Consider the following 14123-nt stretch of genomic DNA (forward strand, 5'->3'; position numbering starts at 1 on the left):
TTAAACTGGCAGGCGTCAAATGTTACCTACATTTGACGCAATTATCGTTAACTGTGCTATTATGTCAGCATTTCTTCGTTGCGATGCGACCGAGTCTTGCTGCTGATGCATATAACTCTTGCAGGCCTTGCGCTTCTAGTTCGTTGTTTTATGTTCGTCTTACAGCCGTCTTTGCGCGAGCGGAACTGGCTCTTAATTGCTGGAGAGCCTTATCGAGGTTTATTAGCTACTAGCTGATGCCCGCAGCTTCGCCCGCGTGGATTGGTCAGATCCCCTGCAGCATCAGGATTGAGGAGTTGGAATCCAAATTTTTTATGAAACAATATCGCAAAGTTCCTCTATCGATTAAAAAAGAAATGACGCAAATCGGTTCAGAAATCTCGGAGATTTTGTTGTACATAGGTAGAAAAACACAACTCCCTTCTTGAAAGTCGGTTAAAAAAGTAGCCTATGTTACTCCCTGGTCAATCCTCTACTTGTATGTGAAAATCCCGTTAAAATCGGTTCAGCCGTTCCGAAGATTAGCCTTTTCAAACAGACAGACAGACAGACAGACAGACAAAAATTTTAAAAACGTGTGATTCAGTTATGGCATCGTTCAAATAACCATATGACCTTAATATGTGGTAGCTATTTCGAAATTACAGACAGACACTCCAATTTTATTTATTAGTATAGATCTATCGCTCTAACATTTCGTCGAATATTTTATCGACTTCCTATATAATGGTATATGTTGAAATTTCATAGTTCAGCAGCTGATACGGCGTCGAGACGTGTCTTTGTCGCGAGCGGAACAGCTCTGAATTGCTGTGGGCGCGCTCTCAAGCATCTCAGATTTATCAGCTATGGATCACCTATCCATCGTTCTAACATTTCGTCGTATGTCCATTCTACTTCCTATCTTGGTATGCGGTCATTCGAGATGCAATACTCATAGTTCGCCTTGAAAGTTGTCACAGTTTAGCAGCTGATACGGCGTTGAGACGTTTCTTTGTCGCGAACAGAATTAGCTCTTAATTGCTGCGGGAACGCTCTCGAGCCTCTGTAAACAAGTTTATCTATCGACCAATAGAAGTTCTCTTAAGTGACGCCCGGCATTGAAGTGCACTTCATTCTCTTGGCGGCGATCGCTTTACAATAAATCAATGCGGATCTAGTCTACGTTCTTTTTGTATCGGTTTTTTCCTCTTAATTAAGTAATGCTGCATCCCTAATAATTTTATTTAAAGAGCTTAGTATATATTGGCTGTGGACATTCTCTAATGACCTTTCTCTGTTGTGGGCTCTTGGTTCTTCTCTAATGTGGTCCATCTCTAATGAGCTCCACCATAGCCGTTCCTCATCCAGCTACTCTCTCGCTCCATCGTGCTGTAGGACAGCCCACGCTATGCTTACCCTAACCAGAGTTAATTAGTGAGGGAACTCTCGGTTTGATCCTGAATGGATGATATATCAAATATTAGGATACGGTGACATAAAATCAAAGAAAAATAGGGCTACTTTAGGACTACCTGCGTCAAATGACGCAGGATAACATTTGACGCCTGCCAGTGACGTCGAAGCTTCGGCGTTTTGTTAGAAGTTCCCTAATTGTCGTGAACTGTGCATTCTTTCAAAATCAATGGTGCATTCACGCTGTCTGCTTGTTAGGGAGGTCGCCCACGGCGACTTTTTGCAGCGATTCAGTAGCGTGTTTCGCTACTTTTGAGTATTAGTCGCATTTGCAACTCGAAACAGTAGAGCTTAATTACTTTTATACATGGCATAATATTGTATATCAATTCTTTGAAAAGAGCAACCGCCGAGTTTCTTGCTGGTTCTTCTCGGTAGGAAAGGCATTCCGAACCAGCGGTAGATGCTCTTGACGATACAAAAGTATTTGTAGTACTAAGTAGTAAGTACTTGCACTACTGAGTCTAATTGAATAAAAATATTTGAATTCATTAGTAAGTAATACAACTGCATAGTATTATTTATTCAGTATCGCTTCTGTATCAATACAAGAATTCGCCGCGGGGCGACCTTACTTGTACATAACTAGTTGATGCCCGCGACTTTGTCCGCGTGGATTTAAGTTAAAAAAATCCCATGGACACTGTTTGATTTCCCGGGATAAAAAGTAGCCTATGCTACTCTCCGTCCTTTCAACTATCTCAACCAAAAATCAAGTCGATTGGGTGCTGAGTTAGAGCATGAAGGAATGACAAACAAACAAACATACAAACAAACACACTTTCGTATTTATAATGTTAGTATGATATACATTCTACTTATAACACCTTATATAAAGCACGCATAGCAACATGTTATGAAGAAATGTCTAGTTCCTTCCTTATTGATTATGGAAGTTTCAAAAACTATAAGTACAAGTAGGAGATATAGCCGATACTAATGTATAAAGTTTGCACAACTTAGAAATCCTCTTAACTGATGTCTTACAAGAAAACGATTTTATAACCCGCCGGGAAGACATTAGTTCTCAACTAAGGACTAGAGCTCACGACCCACTGCCGTTATGCACATAATCATAATAGTTTTTTTAATCGACTACGAGTAAAGGAGGAGATTCTCAATTCGTCGGAATCTTTTTTTTAAATTCATTACTAGAGGATACGTGACTCCGTCCGCGTGGATTTAGGTTTTTAAAGATCCCCTGGGAACTGTTTGATTTTCCAGGATAAAAAGATGCCTATGCCAATTACAGGGACGCAAGCTACCTCGGTACCAAATTTCATACAAATCGGTTAAGCGGATGGGTCTTTACTCTTTAGGAATCCCGTGGGAACTCTTTGATTTTCCGGGATAAAAAGTAACCTATGTCCTTTACCGGGTTGTAAGCTAACTGTACCAAACATGAAAATCGGTTGAACTGTTGGGCCGTGAAAACGTAGCAGACAGACATACACTTTCGCTTTTATAATATTATATTCATTACAGGCATTATCAGGCAAGCGCTTGACCAAAATCACACCCGATGGAAAGTGATGATGTGACCTAATATGGGACACGTTTACCTAGAAGATGCCTATTCGCTCGTATTTTAAAGATACCCTGATTGTAGATAATGGCAGCTTTATTAGCTACCACCATCTAGCATATTATGGGCTAAAATGACTGCAATTTTTTTTTTTAATTTTATAGGTGTAACGAATATTTACATATCAGCCGCGCGCCGCGCCTTTCGAATACTTTCTCACTCACACACCAACTATCTGCACCGTTCTACGATACGTCATCGAGTCACCGCCTACGCAGGAGCGGGAATCGACGTGTATATAGTTTTTTTTAATTTTCTCAAAATCAATTTTCGTTATTACATTGTTGTTTTGCATAACTATTGAGATAGATAGATAGATAGATTAAATTTTTAATTACTAATGCCTTGCAGATATGCAATTTTTAGTTTTTATAATAGTTTTCCTAAAAATAGTGATACTTCAAGGGTCGTAACATTGAAAATAAAATACGATTTACCTACTATATTTATTGCTGTCGGGCATAGATCATGGATAAATCGACATCTGGCCTAGTTTTAGATCTAGGAGAACAATAAATATAATGATCAGCGTAACATGTTTGTATGGAGAAACGGGGCGCCTTGAAAGCAGTGTGAAATGTATTTATTCCCTTATCAAATAAAAGCGTTTATGCTTCAAGGAAAACGACATTATGTGTATTCCCTGGTATTATAGAATTCCGAGAACAACCTATACTTTTTTTTCAATGTATGTTTTGCTGGCAATCCTCCGACATGGTTATCGGAGACTTTGTATAGCTTAACACGGCATTTTTTTTTTTAACCTTGTTCTGTTCAGATTGTCATGAAACAGGTTTTTTTTTGTACTGTGATCATGATTTCTATGCTAAAGCCTTAGTTTTTTACTTTATTCCATTAAGCTAATATTTATATGCATAACATCCTATACTAGCCAAGAGCTTAAAAATACGAGTATTGTAGAGATGCTATTGGGAACATTTTAACAAACTGATTGCTCATGGCAGTACATTTTACGGAATTTACTGGAGTTGTGAATATGCACTTGCATATGATCATAGATATATGCAATTTTGTGGTGATATCAGAATACCTATGCAATAGGATATAAGGATGGTGTGCAAAATAGCAACCGAGCAAGCGAGCAAACGAGCAGGCGGGTCACCTGATGTTGAGTGATTACCGCCGCCCATGAACATTTGCAGTACCATAAAATTTAAAATTTAATGCATAACATAAACATACAAATATTTAAGCATTAATTTCATTTCGGTTACATAACTTTTTTGACATAAACCAGAATTATTATACCTATCCGATATGAATCAGAAACGTCCGATATTTCGATACTTATTACAAAATATAGCTGATGCCCGCAGCTTCGCCCGCGTGGATTGGTCAGATCCCCTTCAGCATCAGGATTGAGGAGTTGGACTCCAAATTTTTTATGAAACAATGTCGCAAAGTTCCTCTATCGATTAAAAAAGAAACGGCGCAAATCGGTTCAGAAATGTCGGATATTTCGGTGTACATAGGTAGAAAAACACAACTCCCTTTTTGAAAGTCGGTTAATAAAGTAGCCTATGTTACTCCCTGGTCAATTCTCTACTTATCTGTGAAAATCCCGTCAAAATCGGTTCAGCCGTTCCGATGATTAGCCTTTTCAAACAGACAGACGACAGACAGACAGACAGACAAAAATTTTTAAAACGTGAGATTCAGTTATGGTATCGTTCAAATAACCATATGACCTTAATATGCGGTAGTTATTTCGAAATTACAGACAGACACTCCAATTTTATTTATTAGTATAGATAGTAAGTATAGATATCAGATATTTTCGAACTATTGTTTTTAGTATACTCATTCGGGACAACTAGGCGTACATATTTTATTTACTTGCCATGTCAATCAACTAATCGCCGGCTCGTTACTGAGTAGATGTTTCTTCTCAGAATAAGGCTTCGTCCATAGTCCACCACGCTGGCCAAGTACAAATTGGCAAACTTCACCCACCTTTCTCAAGCATGCAGGTTTCCTCACAATGTTTTCCTTCATTGTTAAATCAAGTGATATTTAAGTGCTTAAAATGCACGTAGCTCTGACAAATTAGAGGTGCGTGCCCGGGATCGAACCCCCGACCTCCAGAATACAAGGGCGACATCTTGACCACTTGGCTATCACTGCAGAAAACACAGCTGCTCCCAAAGTTTCGCGGGCCCTCAGCTGTGACGGTTTATTGACCCCTACCGAGTTTTATCGTTACATCCTGTATTTTGGAACCTCATTAAAACTTTGCACTGGGGAACATTTTGAACAACTCTCGTTTTTAGGATTCCCTAACAAAATGATAAAAATGGTATCCTTATGGCGCGACTTATTTCGATCAATTATTATCATAATTTACCTGTACTTTCTGTGGCACCAAGTTAAACACATTTCTTCTTTCTTTCTTTTCTTATCTTAAGAAACATAAGCTTTTCACCTCTCACTTGAAATTTTGGGGCCACTAGCCTGCATTGCACTAATTGGGGCCATACGTTAAAACCACTGGCTCAGAATCCACTAGCTTACGTCATCAATGGTTAAAACTCATTAAAACCAAAGAAAACGTTCATTCTAAGAAACATGCTGAATTGAATAAATTAGGGCAAGAAATTCCTAATGAGGTACAGATGTTCTTAGACCAGGGCGCGTTTGGAACCCTCGTTGCTTTAGTTTCAAGGATACCTAGGTAATTAATTATTACCACTATACCATCTTACAAATCTAACAATTCTGACCGTTAAAAGGAGTACTAATAGTACCTAACCTACCTACTTTGAATAAATGATTTTAAGTTTGAGTTTCTATTTCACGAAGATCGTGTGGTTATGGTTGTATGAGGGCGCACGTACACCTTTTTGCGACGCGGTTTACGTTACGCACACAAATAAAGATTAAAAGCTCTTATTTTTACTTACTACATGATAATATGATAAAAACTGTTCTCAGTTTCAACAAGTGTAAATTAAAAAATTTCAACACCCCCGACAAATCATTTTCAAATAAATAATTATGTATATCTAGGCAACGTCCATCTTGACAGCTTGACATTTGTCAATTGACACTTGAATATTATGAACCTAAGGGTTATCTAACCTTCTTTTCTACAAGAAAACTAGAAAATAGCTGATAACTTTTAAACGGCTGAACCTATTTTTTGGATTATAGCTAAGAACACTCTCGATCAAGCCACCTTTCAAACAAAAAAAAGTAAATTAATATCGGTTCGTTCGTTTAGGCGCTACGATGCCACAGACAGATACACAGATACACAGATACACAGATACACAGTCACACAGATACACAGATACACACGTCAAACTTATAACACCCCTCTTTTTGGGTCGGGGGTTAAAAAATAGAATCCGGCGCGCGTTTACTTTTGCTTCAACCACGAGTAAGAGGGTTACGCACTCATCCGATCCGAATCCGTAAAAATACGTTCCGAAGTACTTTAACGAACTATTTGTTTGGTAGCTTACGCACTTGATCTGACTTCTGGCATCCGTGAGAATATCTCGGATTTGCCTCGGATTCAAATATGACCGACATATGACGTAGATATGTCAAAAAGGTCCACTGAATTAGCTTGGATTTGGATTAGTGCGTAGGAAATATCCGAATCCGGTCCAAATTTATATCCGTATTTTCACGGATTCGGATCGAAAGAGTGCGTAACCGCTCTTAAGGTTGTACCCACAAATTGTTCGAAACCTTTCAAATTGATGTTGAAGGAATCACGTGTAGTTAGGTAGAGAATGCGCGGTTGATTTGAGTTTCTTTGTCAACAGATACGAGTTTCCAGACGTTCTTCAACTTCGTTGACATGCGTGCTCTGATGGAGAACTTCTGTGTGTACCACGTGAACGCGCCGGGGCAAGAAGACGGCGCGCCCACACTGCCTGAAGAGTGAGTACTGGATATTAGAACTTTCTGTTTTATCGATTACTAGCGATTTGCTTCCTCGTTTCTAACCCGAACCGTTAGGATATGGAACACCCTTGCTCTCCACTTTTAATATAGGTACCTTCAAGTCAAGAGTGAATAGGCATCTTCTAGGTAAGCCACCTAAGACTGCAACATCACTTGCCAGCAAGTCTGATTGCAACCAAACGCTAATCTATTAAAAAAAAGTATTTGGGGTGACTGATATAAAGTCTCGGAAGCCTCGTTCGTGGCTAGTTACCACCGTACCAGCAAAGCCCTTCCGGCGTCAGTTTTCATATGGGTACCTTTAAATCAAGAGTGAATGGGCTATAGACAAGCGCGCTATAATTGACTTGTGTTGGAAATTGAATACAATTTTCTTTTTTGAAGCTTTTGTGGTTGCAATATTATGTTGCAACAGCCGAAGCGAACATAAATTAGAAGAAATAACATTTCATATTGTAAGTCCCTCTCCAAGCGAGAGTGACTATTAGAAGCCACGCGAGTTGCTTCTCTGGAGATAACTGTGTCATTATTCCATGTCGAAAATGTGACTTTTATCACTGAGTACAAGGATATGATAATATATGTAACGTACCGAGGGTTCACCGAAGCCGTCTAGACAGAGCAATCTTGCGGTAAGTGCGGAACGAAGGAGCGACTCGAACTGGCCTACTTCTTACGAGTTTTTCCATACAAACGTGTTAGGTACGCCTACTATGCTATTCTTTGTTCTATTCTATAACTAAACCATAATCGATTTATCTCTCTAATATCTATGACCTAAAATACTTAATATATAGGACCTATATACCTAATAGTAAAATTGTATTTATTTCATAAGATATGACCCTTGAAAAATCTCTATTTAGGGATAATTTAGGGAAAGAGGCAACTTTGTGCGTAAAAACTGGAAAATTGAAAAATTCTCAACTACATGTCACGTTATACTTCATAATAATTTCAAATATCTTTAGTTTGTGTAAAGAAATGTTTTCTTGGCCATTGGCGCAATTAAGTACCATAAGCCTACTTTGTCGTATTAGTTTACAAATTGCGAAAAACCAAATTAAATTTGAATTTCGCGGGCAGACCCGTCGCATGCAAGTTAAGGCCCAATGTTGTAGGTCATCATTTAGCCCGAACTCAATGGTGTCGGACTACTGTGTCCCTCTTTATACTTTGCTAATATTAAGCAGGCATGAGACGAGGTTATGTAAAGTACTAGTGACCGGCGGCCCCACAATTTTTGTAAGGATTTTTAATTTTTTTTGAAAATGAAATATAGCCTATGTTACTCAGGAATAATGTAGCTTTCTACAGGTGAAGGAATTTTCAAAATCGGTTCAGTAGTTCCAGAGATTACCCCCTAAAAACAAACTTACAAACTCTACCTCTTTATAATATTAGTATGGTATGAGACAAGGTTATATAAAGTACGAAACCAGTTCAGTGTGAGTTTGTGCGTGAGTTGTATGTGATGCCAATTCCGCGCATGACTGCCCTTACTTTATTGCTGCCAGTTCAAAGTTGCTATAATCCTTGGCTTTATATCGGCTATGACTGGGTCTACAGTCTACACTATCAATATTAGGTCTCACTTACACGAGAGATTTCTTAACGGCCTTTAAAAAAGCGTCCAAATAGAACAAATGTATTCCCAAGTATCTGTGCACACGTAAAAAAGAGTTGACGTGTGAAAGTTTTTTTAACGGACGTCAAAAAAACTCTCGTGTAAATGAGGTCTTATTTTATTTTAGTTTTTAGGGTTCCGTACCTCAAAACGAAAAACGGAATCCTTATAGGATCATTTATTATGGACAGTAAAATTGCTGTAATGACAGTAAAATTGGCGTGGTGCTGATGATATTGATGCGGTATTTAGGAAAATTCTGATTTTTTTCCTCACACCTCATTCTGAGAGGAGACCCATGTTCATTAGTGGGTTGATCATGATGATAATGAACCCTCGCCTTGCGCCGTGAGACGTAGTCCAGACACTAGGCCACCTCGTTTTCAACCATTACATTGCCTGTGATTTCTGCCAGCCTCATTGAGCTAGATAGGTAAATTGTAGGTGACTAACGCATGTCTCGAGTGTGCCCTCGAAGGAAGTCCGTTGGATGCGCACCTTTTATTCACTTACGGCGAGCGGTAAAATTAACTAGGTAGCCGTTATGACGTGCGAGTTAACTAGACATGATACCAAACCAGACCAAAATCAAGAATGTCTTATCCGGGTCGAGAGTAACACGGTAACGAAAAAATAGTTACCAACGTGAATGAAACGCATTTATAGACCGCCGCGTTGTCGCATTTTTTTCTCCGGTGTAAAACCACCTTTAGTCTTTTAAATTATCTATGTCGCTATTTAAAATTATATTTAGAAAAACCGTACTCGGGTATTTTTTTCTTTACTTGTTCTATAAGACCTACCTACCTGCCTTTCATGATTCTAGGTCAACGGGAAGCACCCTATAGGTTTTCTTGACAGACAAGACAGACGGACAGACAGATAGACAACGAAGTGATCCTATTAGGGTTCCGTTAGGCAGAACTCTAAAAATATTGAAATATTTTGTACCATGGTAATTGGTACGGAACCCTTCGGTTTTTTGTATATTGGGATAGAGAAGAAAGACGTATATTTTCGCTGAGCGAAGCAGCGGGCGGTAGCTAGTGAGTTAATACACTCCTTATTTAGTGCTTGTGAATATTTCAAGCACGTAGCGGGTATGTGGCAGGTGTTGCTGCAATTTGAGGCAGCTTTGAGCCAACGTCGAAGGTGCGATCTTTGCAGGCTTGCCATTCCCAGCACGCGCTTTTTGAATGCTATCATTACGTAGCGACATATTTTATGTTCAGAGTTTATGTGATTGCGACGCGATAATACGGAGTTTTTAGGTAAGTAACACGAGTGACTAGCCGCACGACTTTCGCCGTACGTTAACTGTCTTAATGACAATAGGGATGATGACTATTACTAGTCAAATGAGTGACTTTTTATCAAGGGAGCTTGTGTGAAATTCACGGATTCACGGAAAGTCACAAACATTTGACATAATTAAACCTACTTTTTTAGTTAAATCGATAATTTAAAATGGTATATAATATTATTGTAATACTAGCTGATTCCCGCGTGGATTTAGGTTTGCAAAATCCCGTTCCCAAACTCTTTGCTTGTCCAGAATAAAAAGTAGCCTATATATTAATCCAGTCCAGTAGTTTTTACGTGAAAGAGTAAGAAACATACAGACAAACGTACACACAAACTTTCGCCTTTATAATATTTAAAGCTCTCTGTCACGTTGCCACAATGACCCATGTCATATTATACCTAGTTGTTATATAGTACCTATACCTACTTGTAATAAAAGTAAAACATAATAATTTTAATACAAATGCGAATATAATAATACTATGAGCCTGTCTTTATTAAACAAACAGACAGTCTGATGTCTGTTAGGCATTAGCTGGGAGTTGAAAGCTAAGCTGTTCAAGTTCCCCTTATCGGCTAATCCCACAGGGCAGTGTGGCTCGAGATAGGCGAGCGATGACACTTAGAAACTCATTAGCGGTGCAGGCAGACTTTAGGTACTATACCGATGCCTCTGGCACCTGCGCCGACCTTTGACAGATGCTGCGGATTTTTAGGGTTCCGTACCTCAAAAGGAAAAACGGAACCCTTCTAGGATCACTTTGTTGTCTGTCTGTCTGTCTGTCTGTTTGTCTGTCAAGAAACCTATAGGGTCCTTCCCGTTGACCTGGAGTCATGAAATTTGGCAGGTAGGTATGTGTTATAGTACAAGTACAGGTATAAATCTGAAAACCGCGAATTTTTGGTTACATAATTAAAATGTGTTTTAATAAAAGTAAGATAACTATATCAAGTGGGATATCATATTATGAAAGGGCTTTACCTGTACATTCTAAAACAGATTTTTATTTATTTTTATGTTTAATAGTTTTTGATTTATCGTGCAAAATGTTGGAAAAAATACCCGAGTACGGAACCTTCAGTGCGCGAGTCTGACTCGCACTTGGCTGGTTTTTTTTTTACTTGGATACAAGTTAGCCCTTATGGTAAGTGATGATGCAGTCTAAGATGGAAGCGGGCTAACCCGGAAAGGGTATGGCAGTTTTATTAAACCCATGCCCCAGTAGTTAAGACGTCGGCCTTCTATTCGGCAGGACAGGGGTTGAATCCCCGGCATGCACCTCTAACTTTTCGGAGCTATGTGAGTTTTAAGCAATCGAACTCGTTTTAACGGTGAAGGAAAACATCGCGAAGAAACTTGCATGCCTAAGAGTTCTCCATAATGTTCTCAAATGTGTGTGAAGTCTCCCAATCCGCACTTGGTCAGCGTGGTGGACTTTGGCCAAACCCTCTCGTTCTGAGAGGAGACCCGTGCTCAGTAGTTAGCCGGCAATGGGACGATGATGCAATTGTCCCGCTAAATTTCAGTTAAACCATGTGCAATCACAAAATCTAAAACACCACAGGCACATATATTAGTTTCTAGAATATGTCTGCATGGACGGTTGCTTAGTATTCAAATGAAATTGGGGCTACGATTGTATGGAGTAAGTGACGGAGAGAGCCCTGTTAATATAAACTTCATTTTCTCGAAATCAGTGAGTGACATTTCATAATAACTAGACCCCAAAACAAATATTACAAGTGTAAATTTAAAAATTTATAACACCCCCGACAAGTGAAAGTTACAGTAACTAGAAAAGACCGAAAAGACCTGATAACTTTCAAACGGCTGAACTGATTTTCTTGGACTATTCCGCGCCTACTATCTAAAGTATCTGAGTTTTCCAAAACATCATTTTCAAATAAATAACTATGTATTTAGGCAACGTCCATCTTGACAGCTTGACATTTGTCAATTGACATAATATTATGAACCTAACGGTTATCTAACCTTCTTTTCTACAAGAAAACTAGAAAAGAGCTGATAACTCTTAAACGGCTGAACCAATTTTTTTGGATTATAGCTAAGAACACTCTCGATCAAGCCACCTTTCAAACAAAAAAAACTAAATTAAAATCGGTTCATTCGTTTAGGCGCTACGATGCCACAGACAGATACACAGATACACACGTCAAATTTATAACACCCCTCTTTTTGGGTCGGGGGTTAAAAACAAAGTGCATTCAGTTCTAAGTACATAACCAGCCAGGCGCCACGCTTTATTAGGTCAAATTGTTGTAAAGCGGTGCTCAGTTTAGAGCCAATCTAAAGTTTATAGGCCGCAGTAACATGGCAGGTGGCGGGGGCAGGCTCTTGCGGCGTAACAACCAAACTTTCATAAATCTTGTTAAAGCGCCACGCCCTCCCCTCGTCCTGCCACCTTCTTCCCTAGAACCGCGAACTAATCGAGTCATGATCAACCCATTATCACAACTGTAAGGTTACTTTTAAAAATTGATTTGAATTGTCAACAATAATATAAAATTATTAATTTATCTAATGCAGGTAGTTTGATAAAATCGATATTTGGCTCATTCGCTGTCATACAATCTGTTGCTAGGAGGCCAACAAGATTGAACTTGCATAAATACGGGTGTTTCGAAGGTTGTAGTTTAGTCTCCTTCCGAGATTCGGGGCGATATCGCATATTTTCGGTATTTGGATTGTGAACTGAATAATTAGATGTTGTGATAGCAATCACGCTCTAATTAAATTATTTATTTTGGCATTAGTTTGTTTAGATTAAAACTCTCGGATAACCTTACACATTAAACTTGTGTTTTTTGTGTTGGTTTTGGAGAGGACATTCCAATAATTCGATAAAAATATTTAAATAATACCTGCTTTTCTGAGTGACGCCAATACTACTAAACACGGCTCTACTCTCAGAGTGAGAAGGGTTTGGGCCATAGTTCGCCGTGCTACCCTAATGCGGAATGGCAGACTTCACACATCTTTGGGAACATGGCTTAACTCTAAGGCATGCAGGTTTCCTCACGATGATTTCCTCCAATATATTTTTGACTTGCCTTAAAAAAAATCAATTAAAGCTATGCTCCTAAGAAAAGCATATTATACAATCGAAGATTATGTTAATGATAAAAGAGCGTGGATTTAACCTGCAGCTGGCTCCAGCAATGCGCGGGACTTCAATTATATTTATACATGCCATAATATTGTATACCAAATCTTTGAAAAGAGCAACCGCCGAGTTTCTTGCTTGTTCTTCTCGGAAAGAAATTCTGAAACAGTTGTAGATGCTCTAGACGATTCAAAAGTACCTACTTGTAAAAGACTGATTGTGTAAAAATATTTTGAATTTGAATTTGATGTTTTCCTTCATCTTAAAGCAAATGATATAGCTGTTTGCTTAAACGCACATAACTCTGAAAGGTCATAGGTGCGGGCTGGGTATGAACCCGCTGTCTCCCAGGTAGACGTCTTAACCACTTAACTATCACTTATTTTGATAATTAATTCCGTTAACTTAAAACTAAAGCTATAGTATGTTTACTTGCTATATAATATATAATTAGTATATAATGACGACACGTACCCATCCTACTTTGATGTGATCAATACAATGCTGAAGTAAAATGACGAAATAAAATTATAAAAATTTCCATACAAAATTTTAAAAAAAAATTATGACCCAGTTTTCATGGCCTTTATGTGCCCCAACTCACTGAGATCGTTGGCCTTGGCCTATCTAAAGATGGTCAACGATCTCAGTAAGTTAGGGCACGTTAGGGCCATGAAAACTGGGTCATAAAAAAAATTTAAAATTGTGTATGGAAATTTTTATAATTTTATTTCGTCATTATACTTCAGCATTGTGTTTATGAAATCAAAGTAGCATGGGTACGTGTCGTCATTATACACTAATTACCAAACATCCTGTATATGTATTATATATATTTTTGTAAGAATAATATAGAGTGTAATATTATTGTTATGGTAATTGTAATAAAAAACGAATATAAATAATTATAGGTACCTCCGGCATCAATACAAGGTGATATCACTTTGCGGCTATTAAATGAAAAACATTGCTGAATTATTCACTGTATGCACATCATACAGATTGTATCGATTCTTTGCCACTGCTAACCTAACCTGATAACCTATATTTTATTTAACTACGTACTTCATATTATGCCCGAGTTATTTCA

At 38.4% G+C, this 14123-nt stretch overlaps 1 protein-coding gene across 4 annotated transcripts in view; it reads left to right on the plus strand.

The window, feature by feature from the left end:
• The window catches only part of LOC123880704 (protein NDRG3-like), a 73594-nt gene that overhangs the window by 28044 nt on the left and 31427 nt on the right, over positions 1 to 14123 (plus strand). For all 4 annotated transcript variants that reach the window (XM_045928986.1, XM_045928987.1, XM_045928988.1 and 1 more), the window contains exon 4: positions 6835 to 6952. In XM_045928986.1, coding sequence (XP_045784942.1) covers positions 6835 to 6952 — 118 coding nt within the window. The remainder of the gene's footprint in view (positions 1 to 6834; positions 6953 to 14123) is intronic.

This window comes from Maniola jurtina, chromosome Z (assembly GCF_905333055.1).
Source record: "Maniola jurtina chromosome Z, ilManJurt1.1, whole genome shotgun sequence".
NCBI lineage: Eukaryota > Metazoa > Arthropoda > Insecta > Lepidoptera > Nymphalidae > Maniola > Maniola jurtina.